General features: G+C 39.8%; 3 protein-coding genes across 7 annotated transcripts; 1 reads left to right on the top strand and 2 right to left on the bottom strand.

The window, feature by feature from the left end:
• Nucleotides 1-8263: 8263 nt before the first annotated feature.
• LOC122089901 (serine/threonine-protein kinase SAPK6-like) lies at nucleotides 8264-9860 on the top strand. Of its 2 annotated transcripts, none has more exons than XM_042659665.1 (3): nucleotides 8264-9014; nucleotides 9165-9239; nucleotides 9378-9860. In XM_042659665.1, exons 1-3 carry the CDS (start codon nucleotides 8895-8897, stop codon nucleotides 9516-9518), a joined length of 336 nt encoding a protein of 111 aa, XP_042515599.1. In that variant the 5' UTR covers nucleotides 8264-8894; the 3' UTR covers nucleotides 9519-9860. The 2 variants fall into 2 exon arrangements, with proteins under 2 accessions (XP_042515599.1, XP_042515600.1); XM_042659666.1 differs by having other exon boundaries at nucleotides 8276-9014; nucleotides 9329-9860.
• A 2530-nt stretch (nucleotides 9861-12390) lies between these two features.
• Nucleotides 12391-15717, bottom strand: LOC122089206. 4 transcript variants are annotated; one of them, XM_042658759.1, is made up of 3 exons: nucleotides 15510-15717; nucleotides 14622-14967; nucleotides 12391-14540 (listed from the first exon to the last, which is right to left on the bottom strand). In XM_042658759.1, exons 2-3 carry the CDS (start codon nucleotides 14951-14953, stop codon nucleotides 12599-12601), a joined length of 2274 nt encoding a protein of 757 aa, XP_042514693.1. In that variant the 5' UTR covers nucleotides 14954-14967; nucleotides 15510-15717; the 3' UTR covers nucleotides 12391-12598. The 4 variants fall into 4 exon arrangements, with proteins under 4 accessions (XP_042514693.1, XP_042514691.1, XP_042514694.1 ...); XM_042658757.1 differs by having other exon boundaries at nucleotides 14622-14971; nucleotides 15510-15716; XM_042658760.1 differs by having other exon boundaries at nucleotides 14622-14886; nucleotides 15510-15715.
• Nucleotides 15718-17833: 2116 nt separating this feature from the next.
• On the bottom strand, nucleotides 17834-19107 carry LOC122089207. Its single transcript, XM_042658762.1, has one exon. It carries the CDS (start codon nucleotides 18930-18932, stop codon nucleotides 17973-17975), a length of 960 nt encoding a protein of 319 aa, XP_042514696.1. The 5' UTR covers nucleotides 18933-19107; the 3' UTR covers nucleotides 17834-17972.
• Nucleotides 19108-22569: the final 3462 nt, after the last annotated feature.

Genomic DNA, 22569 nt, shown 5'->3' with positions numbered 1-22569 from the left:
AAAAAAAAAAAAAAAAAAAAGGAAAAATCTGGTGATCAAACTTTCTCTTTGTCGAATGAAAAGAATCCGCCATTGGGATATCATTCTTTTCTCTCTACCTTTTATTATATGAAATATGAAGGAATACCATTTAACCACAGTACCCCATAAATTAAGAGATTCTTTCTTCTACCATGTAGGTGAAGAAAAATAACTCAAACTATATATTATTATCCATATGATTTATTAATTGTTTATTGGGAGTTGGCACGTCCAATGGTCCCAATGTCTCCCAAATTAATGCAAAAGATTAATTTAAAAAATAAAATAAAATAAAATAAAAAACACCCACCAATAATAATAAGATATAGATCTACCCATCTTTTTATTTGACTTTTGTACCGTGGGATTTAATACAGACATTATAAGAAGTCACGTGTCACAAAAAAAATTAATTTATTTGGAAGAAAGAGAGTTGGCTAAGCCTTTTAATTTCCTTACTTAAGAGTCTTGCATTGGCCAATAATTTAAATTTATTTATTATTTTTTTAAAAAACTGCCAATAAGTTATTGGCACATCATCCTGTCTTCTTGGCCACCAACGTGAGACACGTGATTTATGCCAAATATATTGGCATCTATAATCTCCAACCACTCGAGTGTAGCTAAGGATTACATTAGATAGGATATCGGGAAATGGTATATTATAGGCTCATAGATCATATAAAACTGATAATAATCGGACCTTTTTGACATTGAGGGTGGTGCATGAATTGGATGTTTGGTGAACTGTATAATCAATGGATGTTGACTGATTTGGTAAAATTAAAAATCTCTTGGGCAAATTATAAAGATCATATCTCTCAATGGATAGATATAGGAAAAAAAGTGTATTTAAGTAAAAGATGTCAATCAGATATTGCCACATGATAATAGAGAAACACATTTTATGGCCTTAGAATATGTTCTCAACTACGTTACATGCAACCAAAGCTAAGTGAGCCATCTCATTATTTAGTTAAACCCGGAGGAGAAGGGGGTGGTGAAGTTTTTTTTCTACTGAGGGACTTCAAAAGTATAATTCTTAGGGAGAAGGCATGTACTCTAAGTGGCATAGAGTAATATACATACATAAGAGGGCAACGAAATCATTTCATTTGAAGAGAAAAGAGATCAAGAGAGAGAGCACTAGTGTACGCTCCCTTGTTAGACAAGAGAGCCTTTTCCCTAAATCTCATAAGTGAAAGAAAGTGAGAAGCATACAAACTCTTGAAGGTATGGAGTTTTCTCTTCTTGGTAAACTCCTTGCCATTCTAATACCACTTCACTATTTACAATTAATTAATGCATGGGAGTAGGTTATCTTCGATGCCTATGCATAGTTTTGGGCAAAGGAGGGAGCTAAAAAGGATGACCTTGTCCAATGGAGTTATCTCGGATAATTCTTAAGGAAAAAGAATTACAATGTTTAGGGTGAGACGTGTAGTTTCAATTTTGAGTTGGCACTGTGAGAATATTTTTCTATTTATTTAGTTATATGCCGAGAAGAGGGACAATTTAATCTTTTTTACTTATTGAATTGGTAAGATTTCTCTCCCTTATTATGTGTAGAGGTTCTAATGATTTTTTCAAATGAAATGCTTTTTCAAATACGTCGTCTAACTTTTAATTAGTACAAATAAATCTATAGAGTAGAGTTATATAGACAATAGCAACATGTCCACTTAATCCATGGCGTTGCTACCAAAGGTTCAATGTGTTAGGTAGTATCTCATGTGTTGGGATGGCTTCCAATATTGTTGGAAGAGTTATTTGACAATTTTGACCATTAGATTTGCGGAGAATCATCTAAATTATTCATATGTAAAATTTCATATCCTTACTCATCCTTCATCGTCATATGACAAATCCTCTCGTATATGTACATACATCTCCTCAGTACGCTATGTTCACTGAAACTTGATATGCGAGCAAAATAATCCTAGGATCTATCTGTTTACAGAATTTCAGCTCCTTATTCAACATCGCCATATGGCCAAAACTAGATATTTTTCTAGAAAAATATTACGACAAACTCATCTAAGTAAAAAAATGAGTAACTTTTGGGATGTAGAAAAAAAAAAAATTCCAATATCATTCTTCCATGTGTCAAACATTAGAAAAAAGACTTCACCAATAACCAATGACAATGAATAGAGAAATCAAAATAATTTCCTAACACAATTGGTGGTAATATATAGTAATAAATGGCTTCAAGTTCAAACCACCAGTAAACCATTAACTAAAATCGAAGAAAATTGAGAATTACTTGCATTTTTTCCTGCTAATGATGTATTGACTCTGGTTTAATTATGGAGAAAATTTTTCCTTCTCCCTTGGTGAAGATGAGTTTACTACACACAAATCCAAACTCATCGTTACTTCCCCCTATATGGTCCAAAATGTCTTTCACTCCATTGGTTTTAAATGCTTCTAAGATTGAATATAGGTATTATATTGCATATCATGGAAGTTAGGAGCAATAAATCGTCTTTGAAAACATACTTTATTCTATTTCACTATCAAAAGCCTTAAAAAACTAACCATTGACATGAAATTCATGAAAAAAAAAAGACAAAGAAAAGAAAAAACAAACAATATTGAACGGTTTCTAAGTTTAGTAGATTTCATTTTATCTTTTTATCTTTTTTTCCAAGAGAGAGAACCCTACAACCTCTTTGGGGGTCTTTCCTCCCTTGGCTTACCTTGGTTAGGAAACTATAAAAGAATGGGTACTATGATTCTATGAAAGTTGTGAGATTGGTGGCTCAATTAGAACCTCCACTAAGTATTGTATCCTCTTTGGCATTTTTTTCTTTTTTTGAGTAAACCCCACTTTGGCATGTCACACTCACAGAGGTTGAATGATTTTAATTTAAGAACATAAATTTAATAATAATATTTGGAAAAAGAATCTTTTCCTTCTAACGTTTTTATGCATAAAATAATTGGGTATGAGAAGACTCAGTTGCCCCCACATGTTGGGTATTTAATGTATTAAAAAGGGATTTTTTGAAAGTTGAAAGTCATTTTAATGCAATAATTAATTTATTTTTATTAAAATGTTATTTGTAATCCTTTTTTGCAATAGAGGAGCAACTATAAAAAAAAAATGTCATTTAAACACTTCCAACAATAATATGAGTTCTTAAACCCGTGCCAAAGAAAAAAACAATTATATTTTTCGGTAAAAGAAAAAACAATTATATTTTTTGGTAAACGAAAAAACAATTATATGAGTAATTTATAATTGTACTTCATTGATTCACCAGTGTGAACCACAACTGTTAAATGAAACTTAATTTTCCTCATAAATGTATAATTATAATCCCTATCTTCGGATAATAGTCTCATTAACTACTAATTAGTTCAGGCTTCAGACTGGGTCCATGGCCATGCAAAAAAATGGACCACGTACACGGTACACTGCATCCTCTCAGAATATTTTACACCACTTATCCAGTAATGACCTCTCTCCCTCGCTCCCTCTCTAGGTTTTTTTTCCCTTGATATGACTCTCTCTCTCTAGATATTTCATTGCGGAAGAGGATAATTAGAAAGGGAGGGCCTCGGGGGCGGCCGGGGGTGGGGGGGGGGGCGGGGGGGGGAGGGGATGGCATTTAAACCGCCCAAAAAAATCCAAGACCCAATAGAGCGTGGGATCGCATTTAAACCGCCCAAAAAACATCCAAGACCCAATAGAGCGTGATTTTGAGTTATCCCCACCTTCTTTGTCTTAGATGGTGGTAGTGTGGTACTACTCTCCAAAAATGACAGTTTTAATTGATTAATTTCAAGTGATCCTCTCAAACATAATGATCCAGAGACAAAATACCATTCGAGCACTCTTATCTAACAAGTGGGAGTCTGTTGAAATGTTGAATTCATAAACTAAGCTATTACGTGGAGAGGTCTAACTTATATATAACCTAAGACAATAGTATAGTTGGTGAGCAACGAACTTGATATGAGACATAAACTCAGATGTCTTGAGTTCGACTCCCATTACGCACACCTTGGGCCACTCACATGAAGTGTTTAGTGTTTTTCAATGTTTTCAGTGAAAATTGAATGATTCTCATTCAATCCGGTATGATCCAATCTATATAGTTGTGAGATCAATATGGACTCACGGAATTAGTCTAACTTGTATATTTTTTTTGGAAAAAGGACAGGCATGCTCATGCTAGCATGCCTTGACCGTTGGATTAGAAGATGTAAATCTACACCATTGATAAAATATACAAAGAAGCATATATAATATAAATACCTGACATCTAATCTGCCAAAATACACCTGCAAGTATAGAGAATAACTCTCTCTCTCTCTCTCTCTCTCTCTCTCTGCTATTTTGCCTTCCGTCCTGTACCGTTAAATCCCACTACCAATTGTTCGACAAATTGATATGAGAGAGAATATAATCATAATCAAAACATAAAGAAGATGGGATAAAAATCGTCTGCAATTCCGATCTCGTACAATTTCGTGTAATACCACCTTCAGGCGGTGACACGTATATTGATACCAATATAATGACCCAAATCTGGTACAACTAATAAAACATTAAATCAGTGAAAATGCATTTAAATCAGATTTGGACCATTGTATTGATATCAATACACGTGTCACCGCCTGAAGGTGGTATTGCACGGAATTATACGAGATCGGAATTGCTGACGATTTCAATGTAGTGAAGAGGGTTTCAGATTAGCTGCAATGTCAAAACACAAAGAAGAAGTATATGATCGTTTCAAAACCTAAGAGTTTCAGAACCATGTTAAACATGTATCATACATCAAGTCATGTAATGGGTTGCAGGATATAATGAGAGCACAACATGTAAAGATTTTGTAGTTCTCTACGCTATATGGTTCAATAAAAAGAAAGAACAGCAAGCACCTGCATTAGGAATCATATTACATCAACAGATTAACTCATGAGAGTTAGCAGATTATCATCTACCATTCCAAGTAACAAAAGAATAAAAGGGGCAAAGAGACCCAGTTTCACGATAATAAACAAGGGAGAGAGAAAAGGCAAAGAAAGAAACTTCTTCCAAAAGAGATCAAGTAGATTCAAGAAAAGACAATAACCTTTCAATGGTGGGAATGAGAAGGAACCCAATTTCCATTCTCCAATTCCAGTGAACCCTCAGTGGAAAAAAAAAAAAAAAAATGGCATTTAATCTCATCTTGAGAACTTGAGAAATAAACAGAGTACTTGGAGCCCTGTACACTGGTGATCCTTCCAACTCACCACCCTTCGTTGTCATAGATTTCGACTTCGTCGAAGACATGGAAAGCAGAGACAATAATCTTAGGTAGGCAAGGCCTTACTTCCCTGTAATGGACAATCTCTCTCATCAAGCCTGATTCATCAGGTGCTAATAGCATATGATATTCTACCAGTACCTCCATCGTTCTAACTATAAGATCTGAAACCTCAAGTTTCGCCTCTTCATCCCCACCCGTCCTCCCTATCAATCGTCTTCTTCCATGGTAGAGGTTTTGCCTTTCTCAACCCTGATTTCAAGTACTAGAACAATGTTTGTCGTCACACGTCTAGCAATACACCTGCGGTCATCGTCTTCGACAACTATGGTCTATTGTTGGAGCACCCCTTACCGTCATAGTACGACAATGGTTTCATCACTCTCAGATTCCTTGATGAAATAGAAATCGATTTTTCGGCTAATTCATATCTCGCATGGTTCTTTCTGGCTGATGAAAGTGGTGGAGCCAACCTGGCACACCATGTAGCATGTGGAGCTTAAGAAGTGAAATTCTGACCACTGAGGGATGATCAGAAATATTTCGATATAGGACTTCTTCGACAGTGAAACAGAGGACAGTGTCGGAAATCCGGCTAGCAAACAGTATACTCATCGCCGGAGTAGAGACCATGAAACAATGAAAGTGACTGTATTCTGACTGTCCAAAAAAACCGTACTATATTTGTCAGAGTATTTCTCGCTCTTGATGTATTTAAGGTTAAAAGTAATAAACATGAATCCAACCACTTAAATCAATCTGACATAATCCACCGGTTGCTAATATACCTAATTCCTAAGTAAGACGCTAGCATGCCTAACCCTTGCCCTTTCAATTTTTATTTTTTTTTTGGTTGAAAGGTCTAACTTGTATATGAAGTCATGGAAAAAGTCATCTCTGAATTAGCTGAAGTGAGATTATTCGCAATAGGGTATCCAAATCACGTTGTTAATCCAAATGTATAATACTTATAAAACTTGAGCTAATAATGTTACACATACCTATCATAATAATAATAATGTTACACGTTAAAATGAATAAATCATCCTCATCATCGTCATCACCAGTTCATCGCAATTTAAAAATTTAGATATTATCATGTTAATCATCTGCTGTAAATGTTCAAAGAACATGATTCAACTTATCAAACATATCAAACACCTCACCACCACCCTCCCCCCACCCAAAAACACAAAAGAACCATTTGACCCGTGGTTTAAGTATTCTTTTTCCAACAAATTTTGTTTAACGTGACTTAATTGTTCTTTCAGTTTGAACTTTCTGTAGCGTAATCCCACTTGCCCAACCAAAGTAACGAGTGGTTTCGCCCCCAACTTGTTGTACATGTCGGTGGGGGCATTACTTTCTAGGCAAATTTGATTTGAAGTTCACGGGGAAGCCCAACTATTCATCAATTAAATTTAGGCCCAATAGGAACAAAATCACAATCATTTTCATGACTTCTTCTTCACCACAAACCTGACGCCTGTTATACGAGCAAAGCCTGCAACCAATGCACAATGCATTGGATTCACCTCTTTCCACATTATTGCTAAAAAGATAAAGATAATCAAAATCATAATTTTAATCAAGGGAAAAGGTTGGGTATGCCGTCGATATCAAGTATACTAGCACCCATTGTGTCTATCTCTCACTTCCTTTTTTCTAAAATGACCCTCATATCCTTCCTGAATGATACTCCATCATGTGTTCCTATTGGTGCTATACTTGATACCGGCGGCATACCTATCCCTCTCCCTTTAATCAATTACACTTTTCCTTTCATAAATATTTTGGTTATGTTTGATTGTAAAGAAAATTTAAAGGGAAAGGAAAGTGATACTTTCAAGGGAAAATGATAGGTATGCTAGCGTAGTACCTAGGAATTAGGAATGTTAGCGGCATTTTGACCGTAGGATTTGATCAACATGAATTGAACTGTTGGATGGAAAGAAGATAAACAAGTTTTCAATGCACGGTTGCAACACCTTTACTCTCTCTCTCTCTCTCTCTCTCTCTCTCTCCTCTCTCCTCGTCGGAAAAAATAATTCATTCATCGGATCTAGTCGGAGAAAGCAAAGTAGTTGGCATCGCCACTATTGATGGACCGTAGCCGCTGCCGAGGTCGAAGAAAGCTCAGAGGGAGGGGGAGAGAGAGAGGAACAACAAAAAACAGAAAGAAGAAGAAGAAGAAGAGAACTGAGCTCAACCTAGGCCTGTTCGGTGCTGAAACTCACACCAAACGCTGCCGCTGCCGACTTGTTCGGTGCACTTTCTCTCTCTCTCTTTCGCTTCTCTCACCAAAGGGCCAAAGGAAAGGGGATTTGCCGCAGCCGTGGCAACTGCCGAGGTCGAAGAAAGCTTAGAGGGAGGGAGAGAGAGAGAGGAACCGCAGCCGTTGCCGCTGCCACTGCCGCTGCCGTGGTTGAAGAAAGCTCAGAGGGAGGGGGAGAGAAAGAGGAACAGCGAAAACCAGAAAAAGAAGAAGAAGAAGAAGAAGAAGAAGAGGAAGAAGAAGAAGAGAACTGAGTTCAATCTAGTCGGGGGAGAGAGGGAGTAACAGAAAAAACCAAAAAAAAAAAAAAAGAGTGTAGCGCTGCCAGATTCGGAGCTGGTGAGGAAAAGGGGAAGGAAGACCGTGGAGTGGCAGTATTGAGTAAGTTTTGTACGACAAAAATTACAAACGGATGAGATCTTTTATCTTTCATCTGACGGCCACTATTCGCTAGCATACTTAATTCCTAGGTACTGTGTTAGCATACCTATCCCTCTTCCTATTTTCAAATTAAAAAAAAAAACTTTTGTAATCATTATTTAATGAGGAAGTTACACTTCCCTCCCCTGTATGTTTCAAGTATTACACTTAGACCCCCTGTGAAGTTTAAAATTCCAATCACATCCTATGCTGGTAACTCTATTATAATTTCATGTTAAACGACTCATTTACCCACAGATAAGAACAAAGTGGCTGAGGTCTAAATGGGTTAGTGATTCGTTGGTGAATAGAAATTCTGGCAATTCAAAGGGTTTATGCTCATCAGAAGTGGTTTCTTCTCTAATGTCGTAATTATCTCGTCTGCGGCAGAAATCCAAATGAAGCTCCTTCACGTTGTTCTACTTCCTCTTCATCAATTCCTTTCTTCCTTTGCACATTCTTTCACTTTCCAGTTTCCATTGATACAAAGGTTCCAGCTTTTATCCAGAAGAGCTCCTCGAACCAAATGAATTAAGGTTCAGAAGGTCAAGAATCCGCGTTTTGTCTCTCTTTTATTCTCCTTGCATAACGGCGATTTTGGAGATCGGAACTCAGAACAACAAAAAATAATTAATGGAAAACCCATTGGATGCAAGCTAGAGATGGGATCTTAAAAACCCAATTTTTTTTTTCGTTTTTCTAATGGTTGTCTCACGTGTCCTCCTTTAAATACCCCAACTGTCGACTTCGGTTTCGTCTTCGATTCTTCTCTGTTAGTCTCTCCTGTTTCTGAGCTTTGGAATTGTGAAAGGAAGCATGAAGAGTGGCTGAAACTTGAAAGTAGCTGCTGAATTGAAGATCTTGATTGGTGGGTTAACAGAAGTTTGAGGAATTAAGAGGAGAGGGAAAAGATGGATAAGTACGAGCTTATGAGAGATATTGGGTCTGGGAATTTTGGTGTGGCGAGGCTTATGAGGAACAAGGAAACCAGAGAGCTTGTCGCCATGAAATACATCGAGCGTGGATACAAGGTTTGTAAAATTTCGAAATTATTCGATGGAAATGGTCCTGATTTTTTATTTTTTTGTTTCGAGTCTGTAGTAGTAATTTCAATTCCAGGTCGAATTTGTTGTTTATCGATTGAACTCTGTTTCAATTCAATGTTCTTTCTGTTCTGACAGATCGACGAGAATGTGGCGAGAGAGATCATAAACCACAGATCGCTTCGACACCCGAACATAATTCGATTCAAGAAGGCAAGTTTTCATTTTTTTTTCGTTACCATGTTCAAAATCTCTTCGCATGTTACCTTCAGTTGCTGTACTTAGGGTTTTTGATTTCCCAGGTTGTCTTGACACCGACCCATCTCACCATCATCATGGAATATGCCGCAGGTGGAGAGCTCTTCATCGATTAACAAATCCGATGTTCAACGAGATGTAATATCTTCCAACGAGATGAACCACCTCCGATTGTCAAAATCTTCGATTTCAGAGTTAAGAAACCATGGAGGAATGAAGAGTAGAAGTTTATAGTATATACCCTCCATCGATAATAAGTTGGGGGCAAATTCGTCATCTCCTATAGACTAAGGATATTTTGGGGTTTATGAAAAAAATGTAACCATGGAAGAATGAAGAGTAGAAGTTTGGAGTGTAAACCCTCCATCAATAATAAGTTGGGGGTAAATTCGTCATCTCCTATAGACTAAGGATATTTTAAGATTTATGAAAAAAATGTAATACACTTAACAGGGGTGTAATTTCAAACTTCGTAGGGGAAGGTTATGTAATACTTTGGAGGGGAGAGTAATTTCTTCTTATTTAATTACATGCAATAATAATTACAATTTTTCTTTTTTTCATTTAAAAATTCAACTTTCCATTTCCTTTAATTTCCCTTACAATCATATGGAGCTTTAAAAGTGTCTCCATCTCCATCACGCATTTCACTAAATTTCCTCATAAATTTCATCGATCCTTCTTGATGCAATTAGTTTGCCTCCAGCGGCCTCATCCCAATTTCAGTGATGGATCTTATTGATGAGTCACGCAAGCAGTGACTCTTACCGACCATATTTCGTCTGCATAAAGTGGAGGTGGAGAAGCCCTTTCAGATTGATAATAATGCCCATAAAAGTAGGAAACCCTACCAAACTCTTACTTGACATAGGTTTAGTCAATCACCACTGCACTGCATGGAATGGCTTCTTCAAACTCGTTTCCTAATAAATCTTGCGAAATTTTTCAATGAACGTAAGAAACATGGGCTGCTGTGACGAAGAACTAAAAGATTGGGATGGATTGACTGAGGAATGAGATCATTCTAAAGATTCAAAACCATTTAAAACACTCTACTCTTCGCATTTCACAACCCATCTTGACCATAATCCTGCAACCTAACATTTTTGAGAAGCCAATCCTGCAATGGATATGTTTTTCATGTTCCTAATTAAGTTCCAACTCCTAACTAAAGCTCCTGATTGATGGCCTTCCACTTTCTTCTCATGGTGGAAGCTCAGTTCACGTTTCACAATGGATAGTAGAGTCCGACACTCTGACCCCAAGCCTGGTGAGTGTTATTGCATGAAGAAGAATACCCATACAATCACATTGGGTAATGTTTACACAAATTTCCTTTCTAAGTTTGAAATTCACTCCATTTCCCTTTAAATTTCCCTTGCAACAAAACATAGAATATGCAACCAGAATTAGGAGAACTAATATAACTCAAAATCAGTAAGTAGATCAGAAAAAACTGAAACTCAATTTGAGTTCAACTCAAACCGAGGTCAGTAAACCAGGAGTGGAATAGTTGCTGAAAATCGCAACTCAATCCAAGGCTGGATCTGAGAATACAAGTCAATTGTAGTCCTAGTTGGACTAGAGGGGTATAACTGTAAATTTACCACTCAACAGAAATCAGAAAATAGGAATACATATAGATCAATGAATTAGGAACATAGACCATGAAGCTCAGCAGAAACAGATTATTAATAAAACCAGTAAATCAATGCACTATTCAGAGAACAGAAATCAACTTAAGAAATAAAGGTAAAATAGGGAGAACATCTCCAGATCAGACCTGAAACCTTATCGAGTTCTTCCTTTAGGGTGCATATAATAACTAAATAACCTATCAAATGATGAAGGTAATCTAACGGCTAGATTCTCCAAACTCGAATTCACCCCGAAAAAAGTCTTGCATATGAATTCCAAATCAGAATAGGGATTGCAAAAAAATTTAGAACACTTACATGGTTAATGGAGGAGGAGGAGGAGGCGGAGGAAGAAGAATAACAATAAGAAAAAACACCTGGGCTACATTCCGTAAGGTGGTTGGAAACTGATAAGGTAACGTAAACTGATTAGGAAACTGACTCAAAACAGGATTGAACTTATAGAATCCTAATCAATTAAAACACTTAATAACAATTAAAATAAAGAAATAAAGACATTTAACAAACTAATGCCATATGTGTAGCCTCTACACCCTATTAAAGGTCCACTAATGTAACCTATTACAATGAAAATACATGGAATCAAAGGCCCACACATACAGAACCCTACCCACAGTTTATTCTAAATAAAAAAGTGCATTTAGGTGATTTATCTGCATCACCTCCTCATCTAGGCTACCCTTAATGGGTGATAAGTGTAAGATACCTATAAAAATGAAGACATCAGCCAGTGTGGCATATTACAGATCTAGTTAAGGATACTCTCTCTGGAGTTCAGGGAACCTTCAAATAGTAGGGGTCCTCTCAATCCGCACCAAGCACCAGGTAGGTCCAGATAGATGTCTCCACAAAAATTGGATACTTCTTGTGGGAGGATAGAGAGAGTCTTCAACCTCATAGATCCATAAATGCCTCTGGGAGACATCTATATGCACCAAATACACAATAGGTCCAGATTGATGTCTCCATAAATACAGATCATAAATGAAAGTGAGTGCAGTGGATATAAGAGATGATTTACAAGTTCCCTGTTGGCATTCAAAGGAGATTACCAACTCGGAAACAAACCTTTCCATGCACTACTTCCTAACGAAAGGCTTTAATTTTCTGGGCAAACTCATTGACTTTGCAACATTCAAAGTAAATAGTTGATCCGTTTCGGGATCTGAAGTGGAACCAGAATTTCCACCTTGAAGCCATGGTAGAAAAAGGCCTCCATTTTTTATTAGATGAATGACCCTACATGGCTAAACCCAATACCCCAAAATTATAATCCACCATCAGGAAAAAGTTAATGTAAAGCCAATAACAAGGCTGGAAGTCATAATGCTTTCAGGGTAATCTCACAACCCCATACTTAGCAAACAAGAAACCTATTAATCTATACTGAGAAGCCTGCTTTTGCATGGCATTAGCATTTAGCAATGATGCTGGCGATGATGAACATGTAACAGACAACTGTAGATACCTTGGATTGCAAGTACAGAAGTCAGCAGATATTAATATGCTTGTACAATCCCTTAAAGAAGTACAGAATAAGTTACCTCACATTCTCACTGGTCTCTGTCATGTAATATGATGATTGCTATGCACAAAGATAACACAGATGGACAACAGCGTCCTAACAGTACAAATACTTACGAAGTCCCAGCAGTCCTACGAGAACTCCTTGCATGTAGTTTTGTTATGCCCAATACCCTTGCATTTACTACACTGGAGTTGTCGTTTACCTACCACCTGTAATCCGGTCTGCTTGTTCTTTGGTCGACCTGGAGGACGACGAGTGGGAGGAGGTGTTACTGTCACAGTCATATGAGTTGATTCTTTCAGTGTGAGCCTGTCTACATTTGGAACTGGGTGTATAGACTCTGAATAAGTTTGTCGGTAACTTTCAGTTGTGAAATATCGAGAGCAATAATCATACGAGTTCCGACCAATATATTCAAAAACAGCAATAGCATGGAAGCATGGCAAACCTGTAATTTGCCATCCTTTGCAACTACAGTCCCAATGATCAATATCAACAACTTCTACTGAATCACCACGAACTTCAAATGTGCTACCAGGTGAGAAAATCACTTCAAGGGAATGTGCTTTTAGTGCCTCTTTTTGTAGCTTTTCCTCCATTGATGGAGTTAACCTTGTCAGCCATTGATTGGATTCCACTCTACGTGTGTAGATCAACTCCATCATCTTACCACGTATCACATCCACCATCTGTGTTATTGGTAAATCGTTTGCCTCTGAAACCCAGCTGTAGAACATTTCTCCAAAGTTTGCTGTCATATGGTTATACCGCGCACCACCAAAAAATGCATTCGCCCAATGTTCAGGCTCACTTTGTATAATCCAATTGTAAGCTTCCAATGAAATACTTTTGATGCTTTCAGAGCATTTCTGAAATCCTTCGAGTCTAGGCGCATAAGCAGCAGCATAAAAATCTGCAACCATGAGACGCATCACTTCGTGAGAAAACTGCCCCTTTAACTCCCTTTTAAATTTCTCAGCAAGGTAACGAAGACAATAACCATGGTATGCATTCTCAAATATCTCAGCCAAAGATTCCCTTAACCCTTTCTGTCTATCTGCTACAAATGTTATAGATCGAGATATTGAAACAGCCGACTTTAATTCTAGTAGGAACCAACGCCAATTATCATCAGTCTCAACATCTACAACAGCAAAGGCAACTGGAAAAACACCATCATTTCCATCCATTGCTGTTGCGGCCAACAAAGTCCCTTGGTATTTTGAATTCAAAGGTGTGCTGTCAAGGAAAAGGAGAGGGCGGCATCCCTGTTGGAAACCAGACAAAGAGGCATGGAATGAAACAAAGAGACGATGAAAGCTTGAGTCCTCCTTGGTTGTGAATGTAGCAAAACTACCAGGATTTGTCTCCTTTATCTTCTCACAGAAGAATGGCAACTGATTGTAAGCATCCTTGTATGAACCCTGAAGCTGTTCCTTTGCAATCTCCTTTCCACGCCACGCCTGAGAATAATTGAGTTGAATCCCGTATTCTTTTCGAATGTCATCGGCGATGTCCTTTGGCTTGTAATTTGGGGATTCTTTCAGCTTCTCCTTTATGATACTTGCCACCCAACTTCTTGTTGCCCGATATCCAGCAGTCACAACCCCTCCTTCGCATGTGTGTGTTGGGGTCATTCTCTTAATACAAAATAACTGGGTTGTTGACAGCCTTGATGCATGAATCCGCCATGGACAACCTTCTGATTTGCAAGTGACAGTTACACGATGAGGATCATTTTTCTTAAATCTGTAGGCAAACCCATGAGCAATGGAATATTTATGCAAGGCATCACGAAATTCTTGAACATTATTAAATCTCTGGTCCACACCAGTTATAGCATCTTCCCATGATTTTGGAGCTTTATGATTCTTCCCATCTTTATAGCTAGAAAGGAGAGTAGCAGGAGAAGTAACAACAGGTATTCCAATAGGGGCATCGACAGCAGTGGCATTATCATTTGGTGCATATGCGGAGGTCATATGTGGGGCATCAACAACGATATCCATGGGGGCATCTTCAGGAGCATCTTCCAGAACCACTGCTTCAGAGAAGGTGGTCCTGCTTGACCTGCATGATCATGGTACCCATGAGAGTTCTGTAAAGCCACAATCAAGGGGTAAAACCTAGGGCAGATCCAAGAACAACTACCTACTGGCAGGCATGTTCGAGACATCACGGGCAACAGTATCTCCAGTCAGGATGTAGACATCCACCGTGACAGAGTCCCCATGAAAATTAATCATGCGCTTCAGGTCTTTGTCATTGGAGACAGTAATGAGAGTTTTCCTGTTTCCTGGGAGGAAGTACTTGATCGTCATGGAATCAATGCTACAGCTCCACATTTCAGCTATCTCCAATTTGAATTCGTTAAACCGTGTTTCCTGACCAATATCAATAGCATGGGCATCTCCCCCTGTGTATGACAAGGAACCATCTTTCTCGGTCACAAACTCACCACCCGATTGACAAATAGCAATCATTTTCCTTCCAGTCACTGCCTAGAAGAGGCAATAAACATGAATGCACGATTTTATTCAGATATAGTTATGAAGATATCAAGATAAAGCCTTGTAAACAACCTGGACAGTTATGTGAGTTCTTTCACGGATGAAGAAGAAACCATGGCATACTAACAACAGACCAGTTCAAAACTAAATCCACGTATAACCATCCACCCTGAAACATCTGAACGATGAGGACCCCAACCCCCTCCCCCCATGCCCACCGCCCCAAAAATAAAAACCCTAACTTGCAAACACGCGAAACAGTGAAACACCCGTCTTGCCCAAAAAAAAAATTTTTTTGGCGGACAAGTAAGGGAGAAGGAAGAACACTGAGTAATCCTAGCTTTAATTTAGAAATATAACATCAATTGAGGTGAAAAAAATAAGAAAATCGAAAATTGTTAACCAGAAAAGGAACTCGAATTGTATAAAAGAAAGAAGGTTCTATCAGTTTCAATATGAATTGCAATAGATACGATTCAAACTAAAACATTGGGTTCCAGATAGAAAAGATGGCCATGGAAAACTTTACAGTTATGATGCGGTGAGATTAATAACGGGACATTCCTCTTCCTTCTGCTGCTCCGCTTCCTTTCCTCGGTCGTCTCTCGCACCTGAACCTCAAAGTGTTATGTGGGTGAGTCTCACAAAATCACACGTTTCTAACCCCACGGGGCCTATTTCCTTCCCCTCTTCGGATTCGGGCGTCGATGATCTGATAGTTCAGTATAATTTAGGGGTGTCAAACCCTCGTCCGAAGACTCCGAACCCATACGAAGCTTTTATTGGTTCGCCTTTGGAATGTGGTTTTGTGAACCTAATCGCACTAAAATCGATCAAATTCAAACCAAATCAAACCAAACCAACAAGAATAGATCCATTAGATTACTAGTCAAACAAGAGAAAATAGAATAAATTTCTTTTGGGGTGTGGGAGTGGGGGAACCCAATAACCCACGGGGTTAATGTGTAGATTCTTATTATGCTCTCTTCCACCTCGGATTTTGTGGACTATATATTTTCTTTCCTCATAAAATGACTCTTCAATAATGATCCAATCATCAAAAACTACCCCTCACATATTAGTCACGTGGTAAAACAAATTAAAAGTTTCTTGCTCATCTACCAATTTTCAGCCAAAACAGATTTAATCAATTGACAAAATAATGTTTTGAAAATATTAGACACAAGAATATAATATTTTTCAAACTTAGCACTTGATTGGGGATAACAATGTAAAATTAATTACTTTTTGGGAACTTTGTTTTCATTTTGATACTTAGCAATGGTCATACTATTCTCCCAGGGTAAAGCTCAAGGGTTCACAATCTAAGTAGAATAAAGGATTTCAGCACACACCCCAATGTTCCTGCCCAAAGACCCTTAGTAGAATCATAAGAGAGGACGTCTTGCGACAACAGGCTTCCATCTAGCACGTTTGCTGCTTCCCTTTTCTTTTCCAAGGGCTCTGATGGTTTTTTCCTTGTTAAAGGGAGCAAAGCTAGGCTTGCCCTAATCAACAATCGGAGAGGTAAGGGATGGAAACACTCTCGTGATGGCATAGTTGAAAGTCAACGTCATGGTAACTTTAAACTAGGAGTACCTATTAGGCCTATTTCAAGTCTGGTCAAGCTGGTGGTGGTACACTCCCAACGCTAACTAAAAAGATGCAAAAGAATATTGTTGACCTTGCTTTCTACATTCTCGTACTGCAAACCTCTTGAAATAGCTTTTGAGCTGTCACCTTAGTTGGCCCATAGACCCTAATAGGTAGTCTAAAAAAGCAAAAAAAAAAAGTCATAAGAGAGGAAGATATGATAGGCCGTCTCCTATTCTGTATGACCGAATACACACTATGATCAACAGAGAAAAACTTAGCCACCTTATCTCTAGCCATACAACTATCAGCTAAAATTTAACACAAGAAAAGCTTAGACTTGAGTTGTGTCTTTGACTTCTTGAGGTTCTGGAACCCAAATCTTCCGATTAGAGGTGACTTGTGGAGACAGAATATTATGTTGTAAATATTTAGGTGCAAAGAAGAAAAACAGTAACCCTATCAATCTCAACAGGGAACAAAGATCGGATAAGAGGGAAATCACATTCACCATTGATTATTAATCACTTACTTCTAGTGATAAAAGGATGACACACAGGTTGAATAGAAACAGAGTAATCCCCAATGGAAGAGTAATTAGGGAGGAACGGAATCCATGAGTTTTTCCACACCTGAATGTTAGCATCATCAACAACTTTCCATCTGTGGTGGGTCAAACAACTTGGTTCTCACAAAATATATATATAGCTAAAGGATTAGTTAATAAATGCCATTCCAATTTAAGGAGCAAAACCTGATTCTGAATTCTGCTTGTAAGTTGACAAAGGCCACCAATCTTCACACGAAATTCCAAGAAATCAAAGACCCACTTTGTAGAATTACCCAAAGATCTTTTCCAAATGAGAGATAATAGAATCCAAATTTTGACAAAACAGATTTAGGAAACCAAAAACATGATATCCAATATGATTGGTACAGAGTTAAAAACACACTTTAAAATGGTCATCCTGTTTGAGAAAGAGGAATTTTCCAAATATTAAGCTTAGTTCTTACCCTATTTATTACAAAATCCTAAGGATTAGATCCTAAAAAGAGTAATGGGGATTCCCAAGTAGACCACCCCTTTAACAATACTCTTAACCTCTAAGTTCCTGTATACCATATTCTGTAACTAATTAGTAATTGAAGACAGAACTCAGGTAGCAAATGGTCGAAAAGAGAAGTTATGCTTTTATTTTTTCGGTTCGCTTAAAATCGGATTTGGTTAGTGGTTAGTGGTTAGTGGTTAGTGGTTAATGGTTCACAACTAAAAATCCATGGACTCCATTGTACTATTCTACAATACAAGATATCTAGAAAATGAAAGGAGCCCAGGTTCAGGTTCCATATGCGGCTCGGGCATGAATCGTGAACAATAGGTGCGGGGAATCGCGGATCCTTAAAACAAGAAGGAACGTCTCCGTCGTCGAAGGCTATTTGAAGAAGCTCTGGAAAGCAGATACCCTACCCCCAAACACATCACCCATATCCCCACATCCACGGCCCATCTAACTCCCTCAATCTCCAGTTCTAGCCCTCGTTTTTCTTCATCTCCACTCACCTCACCATCTCCTCCACCTTTCTCCGATCGCACCTTAAATTCTAAGTCTACGCCTACGCCTCCGCCTCCGCCTCCGCCGTCGCCGCCGCCGCCGCAACAACAGCAGGAGGAGGAGGAAGAATCACCGTCGGGTACTGAGTCGCTATCGTCTTCCACCTCCCTCTGTTCAGGTATCTCCTCTAGCCCAATAAACCCGCTGCTCTTCTTCTTCTTCGTCTTGTTCCTTCTAGCAGTCATCTCCACCTTGTCACTCATTACTCTGTGATCATCATCACCCTCGATTTCGATGCACACCTCTGCGTGGGAAACATCGAGGAGGCCTAGGCCTACGTGGCTGTCGAGGGCGCATCTGCAGTCCACCTTCCACTCCCCGATGAAGTTGATGAAATCGTCGTCGTCATAGTCTTTCCTCCTGAACACACCCTTGAGGACCTTCTCCTCCCCCCAGTACACTTCGAATCGGACTCCTTCGCTCCCTTGGACTCGTTCTCTGCTGGCGAAGACGACCTCTTTCGTGGAATCCCCGAATGGAGAGTAGGAGGTGACCCGGTGAAGTGTGACGAATGCAGGGGAGTCCGAAGGGATAGGGACACCGTTGATATCAAGTGGGCTGCCGCTGATGCGAGGGAGATAGTGGAGAGTCAGGGAACCGGGAAGCGAATTTTCCTTTCGAGCCTTGTCTGGTGGAAATGAATTGATGGAAAATCTGAGAAAAAAGGCTCTGATATTGAGCCGATCCCGTCTCCTACTCCTCCAGCTACTCTGATAGAATCGAGGATCCTCAGTCGACCTGCACATCTCTTTCTTCTTCTTCTTCTAGCTTCTAGCTTCTCTGTGGTTGTACGTTGTTGTTTGATATTAATATGATATGGATTTTGGAGTTCTTCCTTCTTTAAAAAACGTTTCTTAAGGAGGCACAGACGCGTACGCCGACATGTACAGCCCACTGATAAAACTGAAAGGCTGGACCGCTGGAGACAGTGGACACACCACTTGTGATTTAGAAAGTTAAACCAGCGGCTGCGGTGCAAGGTGTGAGGCACAGGGGACAACAGAGAGAGAGAGAGAGGTTAGAGAACCTGGTTTCGTTCAGGATTCCACCATTCGCGCCGCACATTGTTTTCTCTTCTTAATCTGTGTACGTCGTTGAAAAGTTGAGAGTTTTCGTTTAGAAAACGACAAAAGTAAGGAGTAGGATATGGAAATCACTTCTCTTCTTCTAGTGACAGCGCAACATATTGTTAAGGATTGGAACGTTGACACCATACAACTTGAGTCTGAAGCAAAAATCAGTGTCCAAATTCCCGGAATCACGAGGAGGGCAACAGGGCAGGCAGGCGGGCAGGCAGGCAGGCCTGGTTTGCCTAGTCTGTGTGCATCAATTTGAGGCCCGGTTCATCAAAGAAAATTCAAGGCTCAGTCGCTTACTTGTCTTTTTTTTTTTTTTTGGGTAAGATTGTTGCTAACTTGTCGATCGATGATTAGGCTTAAGGTAATGAATAATATATCTATATATTTTTAACAATCTAAAGAACTGCCCAATGTGACTTCATTCACACACACTTAAAAGGAAAGGGGGATGATAAGGAAAGAAGGGTAATACATATGACAAGAGTCAATCCTTAGATCTTTCAGCACCTGCTCTACAAGCAAAGGTTGCAATCAGTGCGCTATGCACTAGATCCACAAGGTAATGAGGCTTTGAACGAGCTATTTATGATCCTTGAATGGATTATAATCAAAGGCACATACACTTAAACATGCTCAATGGGCTATAAAATTGTGACCAATCGATAATCTCTATTGTTTATAGCTCATTTAACATGTTTAATCTCTACAGTTTATCGATTGGTCACTCTGCTTAGACGGGGCTATTTGATCCAAAGTAATCGTGTGGACATCGAGTTCGAAAACGTGGTGGTATGTTACAATCCCATATCAACTTATGGGGGTTAATCCTTCCACATCGATTTAGCAGAGTGAGAGCTGCTAAGGAAGGGCTACTTGATTCGAAGTGGCCCTCCGTGGATGTTAGGTTTGAAAGCATGGTGATATGTTAAGATCCCATATCAGCTTATGGGGGTTTGTCTTACATCTGTTTCCTATGGGAATTGATGTCGGTTGATATGTCTTGAGTCCCCTCACCTTGTAAGTTTGTCTATGAGGTTGAGTTCTTCCAATACCATTTTAGTGGTATCAGAGCAGCTAATCCTCGGTCCAACTCTCGCTCGAAAGAGGCGAACTGGCATTAAAGTGAGAGCCACTAAGAAAGGGCTACTTGCCGCCAAGAAAAACCCTGTTGCAGAGTGAGAGCCACTCAGAAAGGATTACCTAATCCAGAGTCGCCCGTGTGGACGTCTGGTTCGGAAACGTGGTGGTATGTTGTAATCACATATCACCTTATAGGGGATCATCCCACAACAGTTTAAAAAAGTGAGAGCCGCTTAGAAAGGGCTACCTAATCCAGAGTGGCCTTACGTGGACGTTGGGTTTAGAAGCGTGGTGGTATATTACAATCCTATATCAGCTTACAGGGGCTGATCCCCCATCGGTTTTGTCACACCCCGTTCACCCTGAACCGGAGCGGTGACCGGGTTAACACCGGTTAACCCAAACCTGCCAGGATCATCAGATACTGTATTCCACCACAGCATACACATACTAACATCAATTCATCAGATCAGCGGAAGACTAAGATTTATCTGTAAATAATTCCCATATACCTGATACCCAACTGGTGATACCATAATTATATACATTTGGGCCCGAAGGCATGATATATACACAAAAGAATAAAGTTCAAATATCAAGTATATACAGGAATTTATCAAAATCATCAGAGTACACAGCTCGGCTCGGTAGTGGAGCTCAACACGGCCTCAAAACTGCTGTCCCGCAGCACAGCTCTCACACGCGCAGTCTACGCCGTGCTCAAACTCATCAGGGGTCCACCAGTCCTCTCCAGGAAACTCGACTGTGGAACCCACCCCATGCTCCTCAGATGAATGACCTGCAAAATCATCTAAAAAGGGGTGTACACGTGGAATGAGCTCACTAGCTCAGTAAGTAGAGAGGTGGACCACACACAACAGTCCACACATCACAACACATCATATGCACTACATGCCATGCAAGTCATTTTAAATCACATACACCTAATCAACATTACTAAGTCTTTGGTTTTAGTGCTACTACAACCACCGTGCGCGTATACTCTGGGTACGAGCCGCGAACTCCCTCCCGCAATACGCCCATAGGGCTGTTGGAGAAGGCCCACCGTGAGTACTCGGAAAAATAAAGACAATGCCGTCCACCGGCTCTCAACTGAAATGTAAATAAATTAAATGACAGTGCTGACTCCAGCAATTTAAAAGCAGTACGATTGGCCCTCTTGAAATACCACCGGGGTTGCCGACTGTCCTACATGACTCGCCGGGCGTAATGCCTAACCGCCACAGTGTCCGACAACCGCGACCCCTGCTTCCCCCCAAATGGCAACCCAACACCTCAACCCCTGTTGGGAAGGGTCGTAGCACGGGATGGTGAGAATCCTAATACCGCATGCTCCTATATGTAGTACGACTGCATAGTGCCACCGTGTCCCATACCACGGGCCACCAATGCATTCGTTTCCAAGCCGACCACGGCATCTAATCTATCAATGCTTTATGCAACATGATGTCCACATTCAACATATAACATCTCATTTAATTTGTAATTGAAAGTAAACATAGCATATATGCACATCAATGAGTGGAATGACTAATCTATATAGCACATTTCACGATGACATGACTAGATTAGATATGGTTATATGAATGCCAAACAAATGCCTTGAAACAAGGCCAAACGTCCTCTCTCCACTTACTTGTAGCGTACAAGGAGTCCCGCTCGGTACGGGTGAGATCCGGAGCGAATCGGGAAGGCTTTGGTGAACCTAACAAAATTGAGCGGGGTTAGTACTTCACTATTTTAGAATCAAAATTAATGAAATCCGACGTCAAAATCGTGTTTAGAACGTCGAAAGAAGGTCCCACGTCCGATTTGGGCTCGATCGGACCTAAAAATCACATTCTGGCCACTCGGGTGGGTCACTCAGGTGGGTTGTCTACCCACCGGTCCTACCCGCCGGTAGGACCCGCCGGTCCTACCCGCCGGTTTGGCCAGAACCCCCCCTGGTCCTCTCAGGTGGGTGACTCAGGTGGGTTGTCTACCCACCGGTCCTACCCGCCGGTTTTGGCGGAAAAACCCCAGTTTCTTCTCAACTTCCTCCATTCCTTGGGGACCCAAATAGGGCTTTTCTCAACCCATTCCTCACACCTTTAAAGTCCCATAGGATGGTTCTAGCTTAGATCTAAGTTAGATTCGAGTGAGGGGAACCATCTTACCTTCTTTGCTCAAGAATGACTTCAAACCCTCCAAATCACTTCCAACT

Source organism: Macadamia integrifolia, chromosome 9, assembly GCF_013358625.1.
Source record: "Macadamia integrifolia cultivar HAES 741 chromosome 9, SCU_Mint_v3, whole genome shotgun sequence".
In the NCBI taxonomy this organism is placed as follows: Eukaryota; Viridiplantae; Streptophyta; class Magnoliopsida; order Proteales; family Proteaceae; genus Macadamia; species Macadamia integrifolia.
This window is presented reverse-complemented; position numbering and strand designations above follow the sequence as displayed.

What these genes read in the sequence shown, in the direction of transcription:
- LOC122089901 (XM_042659665.1), top strand. Translation starts at nt 8,895, where the DNA reads ATGGATAAGTACGAGCTTATGAGAGATATTGGGTCTGGGAATTTTGGT. An exon ending in ACATCGAGCGTGGATACAAG is followed by an intron (nt 9,015 to 9,164) that starts GTTTGTAAAATT and finishes CTGTTCTGACAG; the next exon opens with ATCGACGAGAATGTGGCGAG. An exon ending in ACATAATTCGATTCAAGAAG is followed by an intron (nt 9,240 to 9,377) that starts GCAAGTTTTCAT and finishes AATATGCCGCAG; the next exon opens with GTGGAGAGCTCTTCATCGAT.
- LOC122089206 (XM_042658759.1), bottom strand. Translation starts at nt 14,953, where the DNA reads ATGATTGCTATTTGTCAATCGGGTGGTGAGTTTGTGACCGAGAAAGAT. An exon ending in TCGAACATGCCTGCCAGTAG is followed by an intron (nt 14,541 to 14,621) that starts GTAGTTGTTCTT and finishes ATGATCATGCAG; the next exon opens with GTCAAGCAGGACCACCTTCT.
- LOC122089207 (XM_042658762.1), bottom strand. Translation starts at nt 18,932, where the DNA reads ATGTGCAGGTCGACTGAGGATCCTCGATTCTATCAGAGTAGCTGGAGG.